This window comes from Rana temporaria, chromosome 4 (assembly GCF_905171775.1).
Source record: "Rana temporaria chromosome 4, aRanTem1.1, whole genome shotgun sequence".
NCBI lineage: Eukaryota > Metazoa > Chordata > Amphibia > Anura > Ranidae > Rana > Rana temporaria.
In genome coordinates this window covers 371,053,581-371,078,370 of record NC_053492.1, presented here as the reverse complement: position 1 = coordinate 371,078,370, position 24,790 = coordinate 371,053,581, and the positions used below count along the sequence as shown (strand labels likewise).

The 24,790-nt window shown below is 40.8% G+C and overlaps 1 protein-coding gene across 2 annotated transcripts in view; it reads left to right on the top strand.

The window, feature by feature from the left end:
• Positions 1 to 24,790, top strand: part of SERAC1 (serine active site containing 1) — a 112,585-nt gene that overhangs the window by 76,065 nt on the left and 11,730 nt on the right. For both annotated transcript variants that reach the window (XM_040350951.1, XM_040350949.1), the window contains exons 10-14: positions 3,799 to 3,961; positions 9,943 to 10,093; positions 11,620 to 11,758; positions 13,246 to 13,346; positions 23,975 to 24,072. In XM_040350951.1, the coding sequence (XP_040206885.1) occupies positions 3,799 to 3,961; positions 9,943 to 10,093; positions 11,620 to 11,758; positions 13,246 to 13,346; positions 23,975 to 24,072 (652 nt within the window). The remainder of the gene's footprint in view (positions 1 to 3,798; positions 3,962 to 9,942; positions 10,094 to 11,619; positions 11,759 to 13,245; positions 13,347 to 23,974; positions 24,073 to 24,790) is intronic.

Genomic DNA, 24,790 nt, shown 5'->3' with positions numbered 1-24,790 from the left:
TGATTTTTTTATTGAAACAAGGATTGGTGATAAAGCATCAGTGGACAGGAGACACCTCTTACAGAAGATAATTTCCCTTCCTAGGGGTAGATTTCCTCTCACTTCCTGTTGTCTCCTTCCGTTTGCAAGTAGGAGTCGTTTGTAAATTAGATGTTTGAAAGTAGGGGCCTGCCGTATATACTCTGCAGAAATTTGGCCCTAGGTGTTGGTGTTGCCACAACACTGTAAGCCCTCAAAGTTAGACTTGGTGGGCGCTGGAACTCCCTGCTGTGAACTATTATATCAAGAATTGTAATTACATGCCATTGTTGAACAGTGGTAGAAAAATTGGGCCTTTGTTGGTGGTGCCACAACACTGTAAGTCCTCACAGTTACTCTTGGTGGGCGCTGGAACTCCCTGCTGTGAACTATTATATCAAGAATTGTAATTACATGCCCCTGTTGAACAGGGGCAGAAAAATTGGGCCTTTGTTGGTGGTGGTGGTGCTGGTGCCACAACACTGTAAGCCCTCACAGTTACTGTAGGCAAGACACACTTGTCTTTGTACTCCACCTGGTTGCCGCCACACATGCTTGACACCATCTGAACCAAATATGTTTATCTTGGTCTCCTCAGACCAAAGGACATGGTTCCAGTAATCCTTGTCCTTAGTCTGCTTGTCTTCAGCAAACTGTTTGCAGGCTTTCTTGTGCATCATCTTTAGAAGAGGATCTCTTCTGGGATGACAGCCATGCAGACCAATTTGATGCAGGGTGTAGGCATATGGTCTAAGCACTGACAGGCTGACCTCCCACCCCTTCAACCTCTGAAGCAATGCTGACAGCACTCATACGTCTATTTCCCAAAGACAAGCTCTGGATATAATGCTGAGCACGTGCATTCAGCTTCTTTGGTTGACCATGGCGAGGCCTGTTCTGAGTGGAACCTGTCCTGTTAAACCACTGTATGGTCTTGGCCACCGTGCTGCAGCTCAGTTTCAGGGTCTTGGCAATCTTCTTATAGCCTAAGCCATCTTTATGTAGAGCAACGTTTGTTTTTTCAGATCCTCAGAGAGTTCTTTGCCATGAGGTGCCATGTTGAACTTCCAGTGACCAGTATAAGAGAGTGAGAGCGATAACACCAAATTTAACACACCTGCTCCCCATTCACACCTGAGACCTTGTAACACCAAGTCACATGACACTGGGGAGTGAAAATGGCTAATTGGGTCCAATTTGGACATTTTCATTTAGCAGAGGAATCATTTTTGTTTTGCCAGTGGTATAGACATTAATGGCTGTGTGTTTAGTTATTTTGAGAGGACAGCAAATTTATAATGTTATACAAGCTGTACACTTACTACTTTACATTGTAGCAAAGTGTAATTTCTTCAGTGTTGCCACATGAAAAGATATAATAAAATATTTACAAAAATGTGAGGGGTGTACTCACTTTTGTGAGATATTGTATGTATGTCAACAGTGTATTTACTGTAGGTGTTTAACTTGCATTCTTCTTTAAATATAATATAACTACTTTAAACTGTATTCTATGTTGATTAGTCAAATAGTGAACATTTAACTACCTTTGGCAGACCTCAAGATTAAAGAAGAGCAGTATGTAGATTTTATTTACATTTTTTATTTTGGGGTCTTTGCATTGAATTGGTTGTAACAGTTCCTATCCCATATGATTTCATGCTTCTATAAAAAGAAGAAAATATTATACCTCCACAGTATAATATGTAGTACCAATGGATCGATGATGGATAGCTCCTGCTGAATTCATTTATATTTTGTTTACTGACCCACTGTGATCAATACCACTGTTAAGAAAGAGTAAACAACTAGGGCCCGGAATCACAGACAGCGGCGCACATTTAATGCCGCCGTAGCGTATCTCCTGTATGCTACGCCGACGCAGCGCAGAGAGGCAAGCACTGAATTCACAAAGCCAGTGCTCCCAAAACGGAGCTGGGTTTCCTAGGCGTAAGCCGGCGTAGGTTGAAGTGGGCGTGAGCCATGCAAATGATGGGCCGAGCGCCAGACAGATACGTATAACGAACGGCGCATGCGCCGTCCCGTGGACGCATCCCAGTGCACATGCTTAGAATCACGTCAGAACTACTCCCTAAGATACGTCGGATCACTGCCTACGGCGTGAACGTAACCTACTCTCAGCCATATTCACGTCCAACGTAAACTACGCAAAATACGCCGGCTTGTGTTCCCTGGTGCAGCCCTTTGCATGGATGCTGCTGAGTTACACCTCCTTTATGGGGCATAACTTTACGACGTACGTATAATTTACACGCACTTGCGTCGGGCGCACGTACGTTCGTGAATCGCCGTATCTCCCTAACTTGCATATTTGAATGGAAAATCAATGCGTTCAGCGTAAATATGCGCCCACTCTAGGCCGGCGTAGGCAAGTTACGTCGGTGGGATGAAGCCTGTTTTTAGGCGTATCTTAGTATGTGGGTCCGGCGCACAGATACGACGGCGCATATTTGCACTTACGCGGTGTATCTGGAAATACGTCGGCGCAAGTGCTTTGTGAATCCGGGCCTAGATGTTTACTTACTTTATATATATATATATATATATATATATATATATATATATAATGTTATTAATATAAATCTAATGTAGATGAAGCCCACAAGTGTAAAACGCCTGTAAGCAGGGACTTGCTGCATGGATTGTATAGCTGAATAAAGCTACTGAAACTGTTAATGTCATCAGTATGAAGCTTTTTTTTTTTTTTTTGTACAATGAAATGTATGCCTAGCCAGCAAGGAGAATGTAGTATGTGACTCGTAACTATTCCTCTCTTCCCATAGGCAAAGTAGAAAATATGGGCCAGATCCACAGAGCAAGTACGCCGGCGTATCTACTGATACGCCGGCGTACTTTCAAATTTCCCGCGTTGTATCTTTAGTTTGAATCCTCAAACCAAGATACGACGGCTTTTGGGTAAGATCCGACAGGTGTACGTCTTCGTACGCCTTCGGATCTTAGATGCAATACTTCGGCGCCCGCTGGGTGGAGTTCACGTCGTTTTCCGCGTCAGGTATGCAAATTAGCGATTTACGACGACCCACGAACGTACGCGCGGCCGTCGCAATTTCTAACGTCGTCTGTAGTCTGCTTTTTCCGGCGTATAGTTAAAGCTGGTATTTTGCGGCGTATAGATAGACTTGCCATGTTAAGTATGGCCGTCGTTCCCGCGTCGAAATTTGAATTTTTTTTTTTTGCGTAAGTCGTCCGTGAATAGGGATGGACGTAACTTACGTCTAAGTTCAAAAAATGACGTTGTTGCGATGTCATTTCGCGCAAAGAACGGCGGGAAATTTCTGGACGACGCATGCGCAGTTCATTCGGCGCGGGGACGCGCTTCATTTAAATGAAACCTGCCCCCTGATCGCCGATTTGAATTCCACCGCCAGAAATACACTACGCCGCCGTAACTTACGGCGCGAAATTGTTGAGGATTCGAAATTCCGCCAGGTGGGGTACGGCGGCGTAGTGTATCTCTGATACGCTGCGCGGATCCAATTCGCTCTGGATCTGGCCCTATATTTTTAATATGTTTTATTTTTTTTAACACCTTTATTGTGAGCTCCTGATTTACCAGAAAATTGAGTTTATGCTCATTTAGAGATTCAGTCTAAGGTAGGGGAATTGGTACTTAGAAAAAGCATAGTATGCAAAGTGCAGTTTATTCAGAGAAGCTTTTACAACAGATAACAGCCATTATTTACACAAACTTTAAAATATCATCAGATAGCTTTAGATATTTTTCTTTGTTCAACACAGATCTCCTCTCATGTCGACAAGATTGTGTCAAATGGCGGGCTGCAGCTGCTGCAGAGGATATATATGCTTCGTAAGGATTCTCAGAAAATACAAAGGAGCATTATGCGCATTATAGGAAACCTAGCTTTACATGAGCATCTGCATATAGATATTGTGGACTCTGGTAATAAAAACTAGTAATAGTTCTTTTATTTCCTAAAAGCTTTTACAATATGTGAGTTTATATTGCTTTATTAACATATTCATACTAGATTATATTCTCTCTGTAGCATCCTAGTCACCCACTCAAAAGTCAATTTTGCATTATTTTATTCAAAAAGTGGTTACCAACTGGTTAAGGGAAATCCACAGAAGTCTAGTAAGAAATGTTAAAAGTGTTATTTGAAAATAATTTCCTTTCACTTCCTTTTTTTTGTCACCGTGACATGAAGTGAGGGTATATCTCCCTAGTGGGGACACACACAGTAAAACCCCATCAGGGGTCTAACCCTTCCCTTACCTGTCCAAAAAAGGTTTTGCCTGGAAAAGCATTCTAGGATATTTATACAATGCAGGGGACATGAACTCTAATGCCTCGTACACACGACCGGTTTTCCTGTCTGGAAAACTGCTACGAGAACTTTTGGTCGGGAAAACTGGTCGTGTGTATGCAACTGAAGGGCGGAGTGTGCACGCTTGATGTCACTTGCAGCAGACAGCTCACCACTCTTTTCAAGAACATTTCTTTCACTGGACTCTTGCTTTTACTCTAACATCTTGAGAACTTTTTCTTCTATGCATGGTCATAGAAAACAGAGGTCACAGTTTCAGTGACAACTAGCGCTGCTTTATTAATTAATAAGTATTTATTTATCTGCTTATTAGAATTTACTATATATTTTGGTGTGTAAACCAGTGGGAAAACCAGTCGTGTGTATGCTTTTCGTAAAAAAATGCGCATGCTCAGAATCAAGTATGAGACGGGAGCGCTCGGTCTGGTAAAACTAGAATCCGTAATGGAGATAGCACATTCGTTACGCTGTAACAAACTGAAAAGCATGAGGCTGAAAAGCGCGAATCGTCACTCACCAAACTTTTACTAACACGAGGATCGGCAAAAGCAGCCCAAAAGGTGGCGCCGTTTGAATGGAACTTCCCCTTTATAGTCCCGTCGTATGTGGTGTATGTCACCGTGCTTTGGACGGGCGGTGTTTGGCCTGAACGTGTGTATGCAAGACAGGCTTGAGAGGAATTCCGTCAGGAAAAAAACATTGTTTTTTTTCCTGCCGAGAAAAACGGTCGTGTGTACGAGGCATCAAAGTGAATATTTGCTATCCTTCCTATAGAATTGTCCTTTTTTTTTTTTTACAAAGATTTAATTGAATGATGGAGCTTTTAATGGAATACTGTTCTGGTTTAACAATACATTGGGAACAAAGCTATAGGCAGCACAAGCAAGGAAAATGTTATAAGAACAGTATAACCTTTAACACTGCATGGGTCATGCTCAGTATTAAGTCATATGTTTGCCAAGTGTTAAATAACATTAGCAAATCAAATTAGGCTTCCATTATTATTTGTGTTGGGAGATAAATTGGGGTTGTGTGGAGGGTATGAAATCATGTTGGTGTAGAGGTAAAAGTAAAACCGGATAGGGAAGGATTTTTTTTTATTTTCCTTGCATGTGGTAAAGTGTTGTGCAAACTGTTGGCGCTATATAAAATGGGGGAAATAATTATTTGACCCCCTGCAGATTTTCTAAGTTTGCCCACTTACAATTTATATATATTTTATTTTTATAATTTATATATAATTTATTTTATAATCTATAATTTTTATCATAGGTGTATTTTAAATGATAGAGACAGAATATCAACCAAACAATCCAGAAAAAAGTATTTGATCCCCAAGCAAAACATGACTTAGTACTTAGTGGAGAACCCCTTTTTGCAAGCACAGAGGTAAGACATTTCTTGTAGTTAGTGACCAGGTTTGCACACATCCCAGGAGAGATTATGGTCCACTCGTTACAGATCTCTAAATCCTTAAAGCGGGGGTTCATCCTAAAAAACAATTTCTAACATTAGAGCCAGCATACTAAGGACATTTACTGTATGCAGGTCTTTTTTTTTTTTTATCCGTACATACCGTTATATTCTGATTTTGTCCAGGGCTTCCACGCTCTGATGACTGCGGGACTGGGCGTTCCTATCCCTGCCTCAGGGTTCTGATGACTGCGGGACTGGGCGTTCCTATCCTTGGGGTAGATGATTGACGGGTTGTGAAACAGTTCCCCTGTCGCACAACGCGCGTCACCAGATTTCCGGAAATAGCCAAGCTGCGAGTCGGCACTTTACAGCGCCTGCGCCCGCCGTGTAGAGCTGACTGCGCAGGCGCCGTATAGTGCCGACTCGCAGCTCGGCTATTTCTGGAAATCTGGTGACGTGCGTTGTGCGACAGGGGAACTGTTTCACAAGCCGTCAATCATCTAACCGAAGGATAGGAACGCCCAGTCCCGCAGTCATCAGAACCCGGAAGCCCTGGACAAAATGACAATATAACGGTATGTACGGATAAAAAATAAAAAAGACGTGCATACAGTAAATGTCCTTAGTATGCTTAGTATGCTGGATGTAATTATTTGAATTTATTTTATAGGGTGAACCCCCGCTTTAAGGTTTATTGGCTGTCGCAACACGAAGTTTCAGCTCCCTCCATACATTTTCTATAGATTAAGGTCTAAAGACTGGCTAGGCCACTCTATGACCATGTATTGTAAAATCTTAGATGAAAACTTTCTTCCCTCAGCCAGAACACTGAAAATGGGTCGTGGATGGGTCTTCCAGCATGACAATGACCCAAAACATACCACCAAGGCAACAAAGGAGTGGCACAAAAAGAAGCACATTAAGGTCATGTAGTGGCCTAGTCAGTCTACAGACCTTAATCCTATAGAAAATTTATGGAGGGAGCTGAAACTTCAAGTTATCAAGAGACAGCCAAAAAACCTTAAAGGAAGTTCACCTTTTTTTTCTTCTAAATTCCCGCTCCCTATGTACCAATATAGCATTCATGCCCTTATTTTGCAAAAATATCAAAGCTTTCCATAAAATCTACAGACACGTACCTTACTGCCCTCCATCCATGAATCAAAACGTATCTATTGCTTCTGTCTTACTTCCTTACAGACTGTGGGTTATGACACAGGAAGGAGTTGATCAGCTGATCTCATTAGCACACACCCTGTATCATCCACCCTCCCACTCTCAGCTGCACGCTTTTTAAATTAAATGCGATCAATCATTGATCGCCCTTCTCCCTAAATACACAATATACAATCAATATGCATAGTGTATGACCATCTTTATACCAATACATAGGAGGGAGTGGACAGAAAGACTCAGCTGTCAAGCCCCATTCACATCTCTGCATAGCGGGAACTCGCATTCCCACATGCGTGTTTTTTTTAGCGAGGGGGGGAGGCACATATAGGGTAGCAATCGCCCCAAAGAAGCTTCAGATTTTTTTTTTTTTAGAGCGGAGCGTGGTGCGTTTTTACTGCGATTTCTGGTGCAGTGCATTTCTGTAATGCAAGGAAATGCACAGATGGAGAATGGTGAATGGTGAATGGAGCCTCATTGTTCTTGTGTTATCGCAATTTCACTTTCAGGCCCCATTCTAGCATAGTGGGAGGGAAAAAATTGTATTGTGCATTTTGCAGCATTTATAGATTAGGCTCAGAAATAAAATACCAGAAAACGCAGAACTAAGTCAGTCCATACTATTCCAAGTGTTACGTTACTATTAAAGTCCATTGTAGCCTCAATCCAAAGTCCCTTCTAAAATACACCTATGATAAAAATTATAGGGCCAGATTCACGTAGAATCGCGGCGGCGTAACGTATCGTAGATACGTTACACCGCCGCAAGTTTTCATTGCAAGTGCCTGATTCACAAAGCACTTGCGATGAAAACTACGCCCGCGGCCTCCGGCGCAAGGCGGGCCAATTCAAATGGGCGTGTGCCATTTAAATTAGGCACGCTCCCGCGCCGGACCTACTGCGCATGCTTCGTTTCCTAAATCCCGCTGTGCTTTGCGCGCCGTGAAGTTATTTTTTTGAACGACGACGTGCGTAGCGTACTTCCGTATTCCCGGACGTGTTACGCAAACGACGTTAAATTTTGACGCGGGAACAACGGCCATACTTTAGACAGCAATACGATTGCTGACTAAAGTTAGGGCACCTAAAACGACGACTATCTTTGCGATGGGAAACTAGACTAGCGGCGACGTAGCGAACGCGAAAATCCGTCGGGGATCCGCCGTAACTCCTAATTTGCATACCCGACGCTGGTTTACGACGCAAACTCCCCCCAGCGGTGGCCGCAGTACTGCATCCTAAGATTCGACAGTGTAAAACTATTACACCTGTCGGATCTTAGGGATATCTATGCGTAACTGATTCTATGAATCAGACGCATAGATAGAAACAGAGATACGACGGCGTATCAGGAGATACGCCGTCGTATCCCTTTTGGGAATCTGGCCCATAGATCCTTAATTTCTTTGTAAGTGGGCAAACTTACAAAATCTGCAGGGGATCAAATAATTATTTGTCCCACTGTAAATTCTGTATAATAATGATAATAATAATAATAATAATAATAATAATAATGTGATTGGTTAATCTTTACAAAGGGAATTTTCACTACATTCACTAGGCTAAGGAAAATTTCCTTGCAATGTAAGCTGCCTATATGGCTTTAGTACATTAACCCCAGTGTATTTTTTAAAGTCCATTTACTGTTAAAAAACTGACTGCAGTAACTGGTGGAAAGAAAATTGGATGATGGACTTTAGAGGCACCACAATAACAGAATGTTAAAATTCAATACATTGTATTACAAAATATATACATTTTGACAATACTAAAAAACATTAACTATTCATAATGCAACAAAATTGCTTGAAAAACATATAACACACCATAGCTACTTATTGTCAAAGGGACCAAGGATCAAAGTCCATTGGTATAGTTGCATCAGATGTAGTGTAGACTAATAAGAGGTGTGCCATAGATCAGCTCAGTTCTCAATGTTACACGTAATAAACACTTCTTCAGGAGCTTAGGCATATTCTATATAAATAGAGAATAAACAATACATTTTCACAAACATTGATATAAAAAAACAACAGATATTTATGTAATTAATTATATAGTAATATATGCTTGCTATCCCCCTCTCCAAGTATAGCAAACCAAAAAACATGGGCCCAGGCGTAGAGAGAGCATACCATAGCCATAAGGGGACACGTATAACAGTGTACTAATACCTAATTAGACAAACATGTAGACAAGTACTGTTAACCCACATAGGAAAACCAAAAGGAAAACGAGGGAGATAAGAACTTGCATATTTATAGTCATAGTAGCATACGAAAGGGGCGGGTATCCAAGACAGCGGAGAATGCAGGGATGTGTCACCAAGAAGTTATGTTGATCTATTTAAAAGAGTAATAGCCACTTATTAACAGGGAGATACATGGGGGGGGGGGGGGATTTTAAAATGAGGAAGGCATTATCTTTGAATATAAACAGATGATGTCTTAGTAATTTGGAGTTGCCAGAGGTTTGGTCAAGAACTTGTCATATACTCCATATATCATGGTATATTCCCATACAGTCACCTAGTTGGACATATACAAAGGACATTGCTGTGTGCCATTTTAAATGCCCCAAATCAAAACAGTCCACCCAGAAATCCATTTAGATAGCACATACCATGTGAACAAACCTTCACTGCCATCCAGTGTCCATATCATCCAGCGTGGTATATGGTGGCTGTATGAGAAACTAATCCAACGTCATTTTGTATATCAATTTTTAAACAACAGCGTTGCATTATGAATAGTTAATTATTTTTTGTATTGTCAAAATGTATATATTTTGTAATAAAATGTATTGAATTTTAACATTCTGTTATTGTGGTGCCTCTAATGGCCATCCCCCAATTTTATTTTCATCTGCTAAATTTATCGGGACGTGGCACTTGTTTTTGTATCCACAGTACCACTCTGTAGTGATGCAAATAAAACCTTTTCCAGACTGCAGTAAATACCTTCTCCTTATTTGCAAAGGTTCAGATAAATTCTTTATCCCTTAGGCTGGGTATCACTCTTGGCTGAAGCCATGAAATCTCCATATGTTATCCAGTCTTCCCATGCTGCTCGAGCACTGGCTAATTTGGATCGTGAAACGGTTACTGAGAAATATCCCGATGGTGTTTACGTTCTACACCCCCAGCATAGAACAAGGTAAGGGATGGCTGTCTTTACCTCTCAAACATTAGGACCATGATTGATGTTGTAGATTAATCTTGTTGTGTCCAGAAAGGCTATTACTTCAATATTTTTTTTAACTAGTTGATGGATACTGTTTGTTCGTAATTGTTTGAAATCATGAAGTTCAGTTTCCCAAATCCCTTTGAATGATCATATTATTTCTCAACCACTTAAACTTCCTTATTAGACATAGTTAGGTGGATTCAGAAAGACTGTCTTAACTTTGCGGCGGCGTAGTGTATCGTGTTTACACTACGCCGCCGTAAGTTAGCGAGGCAAGTACATGATTCACAAAGTACTTGCCTGCTAAGTTACGGCGGCGTAGCGTAAATGCGGCGGGCGTAAGCGTGCCTAATTCAAAGTAGGCTGAGGGGGCGTGTTTTATGTTAATATGGGTTGACCTGACGTGAGTGACGTTTTTTAGGAACGGCGCATGCGCCGTCCGTGTACATATCCCAGTGTGCATTGCGGCTAAGTACGCTGCATGGACGTATTGGTTTCGATGTGGACGTAAATTCCGTCCAGCCCTATTCACGGACAACTTACGCAAAAATGCCTTACGTAAACGGCGTATCTGTACTGCGTCGGCCGGGCGTACGTTCGTGAATCGGCGTATCTAGTGATTTACATATTCTACGCCGACCGCAATGGAAGCGCCACCTAGCGGCCAGCCTAAAAATTACACTTTAAGATACGATGGTGTAAGACACTTACTCCGCTCGTATCTTAGCCTAATTTAAGCGTATCTGGTTACCAGAATACGCTTAAATTTGCATCGGCGCAAATTCAGACTTAGGCTGGCGTATCTACTGATACGCCAGCCTAAGTCTTTCTGAATCCACCTAAGTGTTTGTAACATTTTAGAAATTTACAATGTACCAGGGCATTTTGAAGAATATTTTACTGTTACTCTAAGATTGATGTAACTACTCTGGGTTCAAGATGTACCACTGCTGTCTCCAGAACTAGATGGTTTCTGACATGCTACATTTATGTATAGTAATATCCTGAGGCCTCCACAAAGTGCTTACATTGTATGTCTGAAAAAAAACATTCAGTACATCTCTGCAGTATATGCACATTTCCCAATGATTATTCTCATTTTAAACTGCAAATACAGAAGAATTCCTGTTGATCTGCCAGAAATGTAATGTCTTCTTGTTTGGGCTGACAACAGGGTTACCGCTGCAATGAAATCCCAAGCAGTGTTGTTAGATATGGCCAGTTCTCCCCTGCTGGACTATAGAATACTTTCCCCTTTGCTAATCAGCATAACATATATTCGTTATTTTAGTGATTTTATAACAAAATCATGTATTTGGGAACCCTAGCAGTTCCCTTTATTCCAAAGCTCTTTGTTGAACTGTAGGATGAGTAGCTGATAAACTTTGTAGGTAAACCTCAAGAGCTGTCAATTTGTTCCAAATTATGTAATGAAAACTGTTAAAGTAACAATGTTTTCATGTTCTTATTTTTTTTCTTAAAAATGCTATGTTTAGTCAGCCAATAAAAGCAGATGTCCTGTTTGTCCATGGTTTGTTGGGAGCAGCATTCAAAACTTGGCGTCAACAAGACCGGGATAAACCAATGGATGAGAGCATTTCCCAGGAAGATGACTATACAGAATGTTGGCCAAAGGTGGCATTTAATTTTTTCCTTTTTCATCTGCACATGAACCTTGTTTTTACAGTATTTCTCATAGAGAAGCTGAAATAGCACTAACTTTATTTAAAATTAGAAGCTTAAATAATTACATTAAACATTAGCTGTGAGATGTAAATGATACTTTTTGCAGACCCTGGCTTCTGGCCATTTCAATTTGGTGTCAACATTCCCGTGAAAGCCTAGAAACAGAAATCTTGCTAAAACATGCTTCTACTTAGCCAGAAGCTGTAGTGAGTATCTTTTTAACAGCTAACATTTCTCTCTCACTATATATATATATATATATATATATATATATATATATATATATATATATATATATATTTATCACTGTTAAACAGGGGGAGCTAATAAATACAGTGTAATGCGATTTTAGGGTAAGGTCCACATTAAACGTGAATAGAATCTTCACTCAGGTTTCAATTCAGAGAGTAAAGAAAATTTGTTGTGATAAATTAGCTTCTCAAAAGATCGCTCTGTTGATGTAGCTTCTAGAAATGTATAGTCAAATACTGTCACCTAGAGAAAAGGACAATATACAAAAAAAAGAGCCGCTGCTCCAGGTGTATGCTGATAACCTGAGGTGGAATATCTCGTAGAGTGCCAGCCCCGGCCTGCCTCCGTGGGAAACTTGTAAGAAAAGAAAAGGCTGCACATACAGGAATTCCGATTTGCCTTTTATTGTTCAAAGTAATAACACCAAAGATACCAACACGAGGTCACTTGGACGCATTTCACACAAACATCTTGTGCTTAATCATTAGAGAAAAGGACACGTTGGAGCTTTAAGTAGGGGGCAAAGATTACAGGGGTATGTTTGGCTATCTCACTAGCACAAAACTGTAATCCCTTTCATTTTATTTGGGTAGCTAACACTAACCATAAGCAGAATTTTCTCCCAGTGGAGATACTGTATATTCTCATTTGACTTCCCAATTGCAACTACTCGGATTTGTAATGAAGCTGATTATATATTTTTTACAGCTAATGCTTAGTTAAAATTGTCCAAGATTTTGACAGATTTACTTTTTTAATTTTGTTTGGTAGGTGGGATGTTGTGGTACCTACTGTTTTTTCTATGGTTTTTCCCTGCATTCCCACCTGCTTTTGCCAGGAGAGGGGGTTATGGTCTCGGAAAAGGCTTTAAAAAATATGTTGGATTAGTGAAGCTCATCGTAAAATATTTACCTGTACTAACTGCAGTGTATTTGAAGACTTGGGAAATATATACCTATGTAGGATACAGTGTCGTTTTGAGCATAGGTCTGGGCACCTTTAGAGGATCAGTCACCCAGCACTGAGATTTTTAATTTTTTACAGTGAAGCTCATCAAAATATTTTGAAATGTTTGCTTGTTTTGGTTCGGCCACTTTAGATCCATTGCACTATTGCAAGAGACTGCCATTTTTCTTTACATTAATAGATACATGTTTGTCTGAAAGGATGTCTTTGTTTATTAGGATTGGCTCGCAGCAGATTGCCCAGCTTTAAGAATTATTTCTGTGGAATATGATACTCATCTAAGTGACTGGAAAGTTAAGTGCCCAGCAGACAGTAACAGGTATTGTCAAAAAGAAAAAAATATAAAAAATTTCCATTACACGAGTTAACAAATAAAAAGTAGTTAACATGAAAGTTCCTTGAGCTATCCTTTTTTAGCAGACAGGTGGAATTAAGCAAAAATAAATAAAAATAACTCCATATAGTAATTAAACATTTTCTAAATTTATTTAAAGGGGTTGTAAAGGTTTGTTTTTATTTTCTAAATAGGTTCCTTTTAAGCTAGCGCATTGTTGGTTCACTTACCTTTTCCTTCAATTTCCCTTATAGCCACTGTTGTTCTTAGGTTAATTGTTTTTTATTATGCTGCCACCTTGTCAACATTTTTGTATTACATGTTATTTTACGTAATTTTCCTCTGTGTGGTCTTCTGTAATTCTTCCTCCCTTACAGGACACATATTGGGGCTAGGAAAGCCAATAGTGCTTTTTGACTGCCTAAAAGTCTACAGCATCTTATTGTATTGCCACAGCCTTCTGTATGTGTATATATCTAATCTGAAATCAAGCTTAATGACATCCTCCACCTTGTGAGAGCACATGGGCACACAAGCTTCCTGCATTTCTTCTGAGAGTGTTTAAGACTGTTTCTCTGCATTACCCTAGCTGTCTAAATTGCTGTTCATCTTCTTAGAGATAGTATGCATTTTCAGCAACAACTAACTACAAGATGTCTAGACAAGGATCTTCTGTTGCTGAATCAAAGCAAGTACACCATGCTTCTGATCACAGCTTTATAGGGAGCAGATTCTACGGATATTGCAGAGCCGTGTAAAACACAGTCAAATCATAAATCTAACTCAAAAGCACAAAGAAAATGAAGAAACAATGAGGCCCCGTACACACGACCGAGAAACTCGACGGGCAAAACACATCGTTTTGCTCGTAGAGTTCCTTGTTTGGCTGTCAGAAAACTCGTCGAGCCAAATTTTCCCATTGCCCAACGAGGAAATAGAGAACATGCTCTCTATTTGGCTCGACGAGTTTCCCGCCGGGTTTCTCGGCGAAAAGTGTACACACGACCGGTTTTCTCGGCAGAATACGTCTCCCATCGAGTTTCCTGCTGGATTCTGCCGAGAAAACCGGTCGTGTGTACGGGGCCTGAAAGGTGAGTTCTCAAGCATTATGTCAGACCTATGGGACAGAACTACACACTGCATGTCAGCTGTTTTACATTCAAGCAATGGTGCAGGAGAACTTAGAGGCTCTGTAGTTCACCTATCTGCCACGTATGTATGCTATCAGCAGCTGTCTGCAAAATATAAAACCTTATTAAAGTAGAGCTCCAGGCTCCCCCCAAAAAATTTAAAGTAAGCAGCTACAAATACTGTAGCGGCTGACTTTTTTGATAAGGACACTTACCTGTCCAGAGATCCAGCATGTCCTCATCCAAGCTGATTCTTCAATCAGCTTCGGGTGCAGGAGCCAGCACCTTAAGTAAGGGAAACAGGCAGTGAAGCATTGCTGCATCACAGCCGGTTTCCTACTGCACACGTGCGTGCCACGCCTTGTGATGTGTCCCAGAGGAGTGCAGGAAAAGAGGGGGGGGTCGAACTTCCGGCTCATATTGCCACAGGGGAGAACTAGCTAAAACTGAAGCCCTGAACCAACACAGAGATCCGTTAGTACAAGGTGATTAGGAAAAGTTAGCTCACAGAATGGTCTAATAGATCCCGTCACTCCAAGAGACCAACATTAAGTAATAAGTTTACATAAGCTAATGCAAAAGCAACTAAAGTGCGAAACTCCTTTAATAGAAAAGAAGCAGAAATGGAAGCTCAAATAAAGATTCTTCAAATGGAAAAGGAAGTAGCTGCCCTGGCAAAGTCCTTGAACAAGTAATGGGAGAAAGTAACAATTCAGACAACTAGAAGATTCAACTGAATGCACCAGTGAATGTGTCTAAAGCACAATGTTTGCAATGATATAGAGCTATATCTTGCACCTCTTTCTAGCAACACTGTTCTGACTTTCATTACCTAGATTTCCAAGCTGCAAATGCCTGCACCACTTCAAATCTGCCACACAGATAGGTCTACACAGAAAAAGACACCACCTCCTACCAATAACAAGGTGACTTCCAGCGACAGGCCACAGATTAAGTTATAGTCTATAGAAGCCTTAGGCCTCGTACACACAATAGGTTAACCAGAGGACAACGGTCTGATGGACCGTTTTCATTGGTTCAAACCGATCGTGTGTGGGCCCCATAGGTTATTTAACCATAGGTTAAAAAAAAGCCAACTTGCTTTAAATTTAACCTATGGATTGCTAACCGATGGGAAAAAAACAATCTTTAGTAGGCACAACCATCGGTTAAAAATCAACGCATGCTCAGAATCAAGTCGACGCATGCTTGGAAGCATTGAACTTTGTTTTTTTCCAGCACGTCGTTGTGTTTTACGTCACCGCGTTCTGACATGGTCGGTTTTTTAACCGATGGTGTGTAGGCACGATGAACCATCAGTCAGCTTCATCGGTTAACCTATGACAATGGTCCTTCAGACCATTCTCATCGGATGGACTGATCGTGTGTACGAGGCTTTAGAGGCTACACCACAGCTTAACGCTCTTGCAACATAATTTTTTCCTGGTATACTTCCCCTTTATGCATTAGATAACTTACAAGCCACAAGTCACTTTGGTGCCAAAGAGTGAGAAATCGGATCTTTCTGACTTTGCCAGGTAAATGACTCAAACATTGTGAGCTCGATAATATCAATCTCTCAAGGTTCAACGACTGTCCAGAGAATTACAGATCCTGGAAACCAACCTTCAAAGCTGCAGCTGCTGATCTCAACCTTAATGGCAAGGAGGAACTTGACTTGCTTGTAATCTGGCTAGGGACAAAATCTGTACATCATGTTAAGAGACTGAGAGCAGTAAATGTGTATTACCCAGATGCAGGCCTTGCTTCTGCAAGGGCAAGGCTTAAGGAACTTAAAGACATAGAAAGTTCTCTATTTAAGAGGCTTTAAGCCTTAAAAAAAAAAAAAAAAGGATCATCACAAGCTTTAAGGACTGAGTGATCTCTTAATGAAACCAGAGTTAGCAGACAGACCCTCATCTGCCAGGACTAAGCTATTTGGACACTGCTCATGGCGTAAATCCAGCTGTGCCAAAACTGCCATGCAGAATACAAGACAAATGGGCAGCACATGGCAAATACCAAAATACAAAAGAGACAATAATGTATCCTGCCCTCCGTTCTCAAGTTGTTTGCAGGTTTATTAGTGATCAAGCCTGAACCTGGAATGATCCCAGCTTCAGCTTTACTGAACTCACTTTGTCAGCCTCATTATAATCAATGTATGATACTGCTGAACATAGAGGGCCAGATTCAGGTAGGAGATACGACGGCGTATCTCCAGATACGCCATTGTATCTCTGAGTGTGAGGCGCCGTATCTTGGCGCCTGATTCAAAGAATCAGATACGCCAGAATTTGTCAAAGATACGCCCAGCGTAAGTCTCCTACGCCGTCGTATCTTAACTGCATATTTACGCTGGCCGCTAGGGGGGTGTACGCTGATTTACGCCTACAATATGTAAATCAGCTAGATACGCCTATTCACGAACGTACGTCCGGCCGTCGCAGTACAGATACACCGTTTACGTAAGGCTTTTTCCGGCGTAAAGTTACCCCTGCTATATGAGGCGCAGCCAATGTTAAGTATGGACGTCGGGCCAGCGTCGAATTTTCCGTTGATTACGTCGTTTGCGTAAGTCGTTCGCGAATAGGGCTGGGCGTAATATACGTTCACGTCAAAAGCATTGGCTTTTTGCAGCTTAATTTGGAGCATGCGCACTGGGATACTTTCACGGACGGCGCATGCACCATTCGGAAAAAGCGCCATTTACGTGAGGTCACAATAAAAAATACATAAAACACGCCCACATCTTCCACATTTGAATTAGGCGGGCTTACGCCGGCGTATTTACGCTACGCCGCCGCAACTTTGATTTGTGAATACTGCACTTGCCTGTCAAAGTTGTGGAGGCGTAGCGTAAATAGGATACGTTACGCCCGCACACAAATACGCGCTCCCTACCTGAATCTACCCCAGAGTCTTTCCTTAAGAGAACTCTGCAACCTCTTCTACTGATAACAGTGTTTTTGTGACAGAGATAGAGTTCCTAATCGCCAGTGCCCAATTTACAAAAAAACGTACCCTCTTAATAAATGCTCTGGGCTTAAGGGAAATCCTTTGCTAGAGTGCAAGGAGCTTCTCCAGATATTTGGAAAATGGTATAAATGCTGTGCCTCCTCAGACCATTTTGCTAAAAACTGTAAAGTTATTATAAAGTGCAGAGAATGCAGCAGTGACAAGCTTGATATAGGTTTGCATCCTACCCCACTCATTGACAATCAACATTAACCAGGTACTTCCAGCCCTTCCTCAACCCGTGGTGGGGAGCCACAAAGTAATGTTTCAACTGCAACAATCATCTCCTCTTCATGAACTGAAGTCTGTGGGGAAGGCTCCAATTCCAAGTGCTGTGCCAAAGTATGTCTAGTTAAGATTTACCCAGGGATGACCAGAGAGAGCTACAAGGATGTATGCCTTAGTAGATGGGCAAAGTAACAGATGCTCTGTTTAAATCAAAATTCTTTGAGATCTTTGCATAAAGGGACATGCAACACCATATACTCTCAACAATTGTTCTGGTCAAGTAGAGACTTCTGGTAGAAGAGCTAATGGGTACATAGTATCCTCAATGAAGGGAAAAATGCACATAACCTTGCCAACATTAATCAAATTGTCAGAACCATTGACGTATCTTGGCATAGAGCCTACATATACCGTCAGAATGTTTATTCTGAACTATAAAATATTATTGTATTTATGAAAATATGTAAATCTGTGCTTTAGGAGATATACACTTTTCCTACAATACAAGATATCACAATTCTTTTACCTGTGCTATTTTGAGGACAAGCAATACAAATGAATATTTAAAATATATATATTTTTATTAACTAAAGATGTAGTGCAAAAACTAAAATCAGGTACAATTCGTGTTATAACAAATAATTGGTATGCTTCTACAATCGGATATGAACAATGGTTGAATGTTCAGATAATATTTACATTATATGACAAGGTATATCCATAGCTCTTATTTAAATCATCCTGGTGTATTTAAAAGTGACATAACCTTGACATTGTATTATCTCTTCTCAATAACAGACAGATCTCTTGCTACTGCTTCTTAAAACACAAAGACAAGATGTCCTGTGGACAGTTCTTGGTAATTTGGCCAAGAATGTCTTTTTAACACACAAGGCTATGGCCCCGTACACACGACCAGTTTCCTCGGCAGAATTCAGCTTCCGACCGAGTTTCTGGCTGAATTCTGCCGAGAAACCTGGCCGTGTGTACACTTTCGGCCGAGGAAGCCGACGAGGAGCTCGGCGAGGAAATAGAGAACATGTTCTCTATTTCCTCGTTGTTCTATGGGAGCTCTCGCCCCGCCGAGCTCCTCGGCGGCTTCAGTGCTGAACTGGCCGAGGAACTCGATGTGTTTGGCACGTCGAGTTCCTCGGCCGTGTGTACGAGGCCTATCTCTAATGCATCACTTGTTTAAACATATCCCAACATTAGGCCATTCACTAGGATTCACAATGATATTGTGATCGATATATGTAACAAGTGTCTATATACAGTACGTCTATGCGTTACTTCTTTAATTGCCTCTGAAGGATCTTATGCTGCAGTTAAAGATCTTCCAGATCCAATTAACACTTGCTAAGATAATAGAATGGCCCCAGTTGGTATCTGTTTAAACTACCTATTGCATAGAGGATGTAAGATTATACTTTACCAGTATGTAAGAGCTCTTCCTGTATTGAGAAGTGAGAAAGTCCTAATGAAGGACTTCTGTGAACCCCTTACATGTTTGCAGTCACTCTCTGCCTTCCAGCTTCTTCAGAGATCAGAGCAGCTTCCAGCCATCAGCCCTCCAGAGCTCAGCTCGCATCAGCCTTGCCATCTCTCTCCCACCGAGCTTTTTCCAAGCTCTCCCTCCTGTCTTGTGTAATCACTTTTATGTCCCCAAAAAAGTGGGTGTGTATTTCCCTATCACATGACTGGCGATGTCACATGACAATATGTTTTGGTGGGTGACCATCTTGAACCATGCCGATATTAACCTGTAGGGGGCAGTGGTGTCTAAGGAATAATTCCTAATTTTAGGGTCAAGCAGAGTTGATCATGACTTACGACCCCCCTGACTTTATCTTGGTATAGCACCATCATAAATTGTCCTGTATGTCAAACAATTGTCAGACATCCTGGCACTTCTAGTGAATTGTGGACTGGGAATGTTTACATATCATTAGCTCATACATCTGTTTAATTCTTAAGACTAGTGAAAACCTTTGAAGTACCTTTCACAAGGCAAAACCTTTTGCGTCCCAGATATAGATTCTCAATGCCAAGTGATCTCACATTTGTAAGGATAACACTATATATGTGCTTAACGAGTTATAATATATGAATTACTAATACACGTATATTGTTAAGGCCTTATAAAGAAACAATACTATTTGAGATACAGTATATTATTCCACTGGGATTGTGAATAAGCCCCATGGCCTCAATATATAAAGACAATACTATGTTGTGTCATGCTGTGCCAGGCTTTTCATCTCGTTTATCTTATCAGTGTCACACCCCCAAGAGATATGATCTGGGAGATGGCACATATAAGGATTATACACCCCCGGTGAGACATAAAGTCCTTCTGGTAACACAGCCTTATTCATAGGTTTTGAACTGTGACTCAACTTAAGACACAAAATGGTGTCGCTTCTGCTAAACATATATATGAATATGGAACACTATGAAACATATAAAATGTGAGATCTTATATGTATTCTTTTGACCCCAAATGTTCTGACAAAATGTAATCAGTTACCCAACAACGGGGAAGATATTCCTGCTCTGGAAGCTGCTTAATATAATCCCTACTTAAGGCAACTGGTGTGACAAAATTCCTGCTATGGGCATGAATGCTGAATTCTAAGTCTTGGTGGGAAGAGACATTCTTGGAGTACATTACGTGCGCCAACAGTGCAGTGGTCAACCCCTCATATTCACAAGACTTGATCTAGGCTGGGTAATAGTGACTGATGTGTGTTTGGACAAGATCTGCAGACCATCTGTCAACTCTTTCATATGATATCCTACTGCTCAAGTTTTGGTTGGGAGAACTCTGTAGCAAAGAGCAACTTGAACGTATTCACGTCCAATACCCTTGGTTTATCCACAACATCTCAGATTACTCTGGTTGTTAGTCGGGACTAGGAAGTGTTCCTTTTGTCCCTCTCAGACCTCAGGTTCCAAGCCAAAGTCCCACACCCAGTTCCATAAAGCACGGTGCTCCCAAATCCTCCAAGACTGTAGTTGTAATATTCTCAGTGGACGGATACCCCCACTTCTATAATGTACAGCCATTTGGCCTCAGGATATTTCCAAACCATAGGGTCCAACACATTGTGTTCAGAGGCTACCAGCTGTTTACTGTTCTCAAGCCAATTAGGGATTTTTGCCCAATTTTGGATCTAAAGCTCTTGAACAGGTTGATTGAGTTTGATGGTGGCCTTGTTTCAAGAAGTCCCATGTGCCCCATTTCAACTCAAAGCTGTTGCAACTCAACATTCTGGTGGTGTGGAACAAATGGGTTCAGTCTCTGGATCTCCCTACATGTCTTACTAGGAAGACCAGGTTAGCCATGGAGTTGGGGATTTCCAGCCTAGAGCTGGAGTCTGAGTTCTTTCAATGTCTTAAAGGGTTATGAAGACAAGTACTCATCAGGTTGTGGGGGAGTCCTGGGTTCCCTCTCAGTTCAATGGCATGTTTGTTGGAGGAAGCTCAGTTTCTGATCAATGTGCAGGACCTCAGGACGATTCGCCTATCTTTTCTGCATTGGTGCTCCCAACTTTAGAGTTACTGTGTCAAGGTGCAGTCAGACAAATCTATGGTGGGTGTATAGTACTCACATATAATCAGGCTCCTGGTGGACTTTCCATTGCCCCTCTTCGATTGTCTAGACCTACTGTTACAAGTAAAAACTACACCAGATGTATTTCTCAGCACACTACCAGCTAGCCAGGAAAAAAAAAACTCAAATCACACTGTCTAACAATTTGCATTATATACAGAGTTTTCAGTTGCAGCGCATGCAAGGCAAGTATTCTTGAAGGCAGCCCATTTCTCCTTATCTGTGCAGAGACACACTAGAAACTTAGCACAGCACAATGGCAACTAAAGGCATTCAATGTGTACAGGTGCCGATCCCAGCAAACTAAATGAAAATGGCATCTTCCCCAATTTATAACTAGCTTTTAGATATTTTACAGACTGTTTAGTCTGCTGTCCCAAGGACCCATGTACCATCTTTCTTCACAGTTGCTGGTTTGAACAGCATGGTTGTTAAAGCGCAGGTTTGGAAGGATAGGGGTTTTTGGATTTGTCATTCCTACTCCAGGCAATCAGGAGACCATATGCCTCGTACACATGACCAGTTTTCCCGTCAGGAAAAATGCTGTGACAGCTTTTGGCCGGGAAAACTGTCCGTGTGTATGCTCCATCTCAATTTTCCCGACAGGAAAACCATCGGGAATCCTGGCGGGAAAATTGAGAACATATTCTCTTTTTTCCTGACACGATTCCCGGCGGTCTTTTTCCTGGCAGTTTTCCTATGGGAAACACTGCGGTGCAGCATACACGCGGCCAGGTATCCCGGCCAAAGTTCTCATGGCAGTTTTCCTGCCAGGAAAACCGACCGTGTGTATGTCGAAAAAGCTGCCGAGCCGGTTCTCGGCCTTCCCCTCGGGTTTCCCGGTGGTAAAATGTCCGCCGGGAAACCCGATCGTGTGTACAAGGCAATACTGTAATTTCCTGTTTTTTTTCTTTTTTTTTTCTTTTTTGCTGGACAGCAATTTTAGATTGTGAAACCATGCCTCAACTGTGAGCCAAGCGTGTGACTCTGTTTTTCAGGTCTCGAAGGCCTACCACCTGGTCTTTTGTTCACACATTTGTTAAGTATTGCCAGGTGGATGTTTTACTTACCTGCAAAATAATTTTTCTGAAGTATCACATAGTACACAGAAATCTTCGGTGTGTCTGAGGTTTTTCTGATATTGGTTGTTACAAAACTGAAGGAATTCTAGGAGTAGAAGGGTTAGGCAGGGCTGGATTACAGCTTTGTATTTTTCCATCAACTGGAGGCAGAATATAACCCCAGTGGTCCAAGAATTTAGTTATTCCTGTGTCCTGTGATGTACTTCAAGAAGAGGATTAAATCAAAAATCCCATTTATTGTGGTATCTACGTATGTGTACTCTGCTGTACTATAGTTTAAATGCTTTAGTAAGGTCAGCCAAAATGTGGTTATGTGAATGTGGAGTTATCATGTAGTTTTATCAATTAGCATGCAGTGTGATACTTGGATTAACTGCTACTGAACCTCTAATGAAACACATATATTCGAAAAGATAGACCTAAAAACACCATGGAAACATGACAGTACAGATCTAATTTGTTTATGCTATACACATAGGCAACCAAACATACATAAACAATCATACTGTGTATGACAAAATAAAAGCCAGCCTTTGGTGAAATGACTTATGCCCTGTACACACGATCGGTTCGTCTGATAAAAAGGACCGATGGACCGTTTTCATCGGACGAACCGATCGTGTGTGGGCCCCATCAGTTTTATTTTCCCATCTGTAAAAAAAAATAGAACCTGTTTTACATTTTTCTTATGGTTAAAAAAACGATAGAAAAAAACGATCGTCTGTGGAGAAATCCATCGGTCAAAAATCCACGCATGCTCAGAATCAAGTCGACGCATGCACGGAAGCATTGAATTTAATTTTTCTCAGCACGTCATTGTGTTTTACGTCACTGCGTTGGACACGATCGGATTTTTAACTGATGGTGTGTAGGCAAGACTGATGAAAGTCAGCTTCATCGGATATCTGATGAAAAAATCCATCGGTTCATTTTCATCAGACGAACCGATCGTGTGTACAGGGCATAAGGCTTAATTTGGGACATGGCAAAAAGAAAAGAAAATGTGTATCCATTTTATTTTGGGCTGTAAATATTAATATTATAAACATCAAGGCAGCTGCATGCAGCCATTGGTACAGTATTCTTATAGCTGAACAAGGTTCTGTTCATTATAATATAACATTAGGCTTATATTTCAAATAACCTTGCTGACATACTCTATAACAAAACCCAACATTTCCTGTTGAGCTTTGAGTTTCTTACTTATTGTCCTGTATAGTAGCTAACAAAATGTACCGTATATTAAAATGGTAAAAAGTTAATACATTGTAATGACAGCTTTGACTTTAGCCTGACCCTTGGATGGTTATTAACTCGACTAAGTGCAGGAAAATAATAGAAGCAAAGTATAGTTAGTCTATAAAATGATTATATCACCAACAGAAAATGTTCTTCAGCCGCATGCTTTTTATCTAAAAAATAAATAAATAAAAAAGCTGGATAACACTATTAAATGCAATAGAATGGCTGATTTTAAAAGTGAGCAACAATGGAAACATTTAGCATGTCACTAGCAGTCACAAAAGTTTTTATTTGTTGCAGAAAGTCTATGGCCTATAGAAGTACTGAACTTCTTAGCAAATTAAAGACTGCTGGTGTTGGGGAACGGCCAATAATATGGGTATCGCACAGCATGGGAGGTAAGTTCAAAGCTATGAATTCTTTAAACACGTTATATACTTAGGAGAATAAATGCAGTTTTTAAATAAAATGCAGAGTTTTTACAAAACTTTAAAAAAGTGAAACAAAAACAAAGAAATAACATAGTAATAACTACCCATAGAAAAAATACTAGGTCATGAAATGGGACTTTATATGCTATTGAGATCTCAAATATGCACAACAAACAAATACAATTTTTTTTATGAGAAATGCTGCATCTAATTAAAGGCCTTGGTAGCTAATATTCAAGGGTTGTTTTAGAGCTAATTACAGATAACACTGTTTTCCTTGCTGTTACTTGAACTCAAATGTAAGCCGTGGTTCACATTCATTTCCAAAATTAAGAACAAAAAATGTAATATATTGCAGCTAACCAGTACTTAGATGTGGTGGCTATATTCGTTTACATTTTTCAGGCTACCCAAACATTTGCAGCAAGTACAGAAAAAACTGGTGATCTTGCCAGAAGTGCACTATCTTTGTCCTGGGAATTGAACTGACATCACAGAAGTTATGTTACTTACAAACTATATTCTGAAAAGAGAGAGCTAACACTTTGAGACTACCTTGAAGAAGAATCCAAATAAAACAGTTGCAAACTACAAAGCAATGGGCAACTGCAGGGAAAATAAACATTTTAATCAGACTTAGCACTCTCTGTCCCCTCTAAGAGACTTGTGTTTAGGGTTCTGCCCT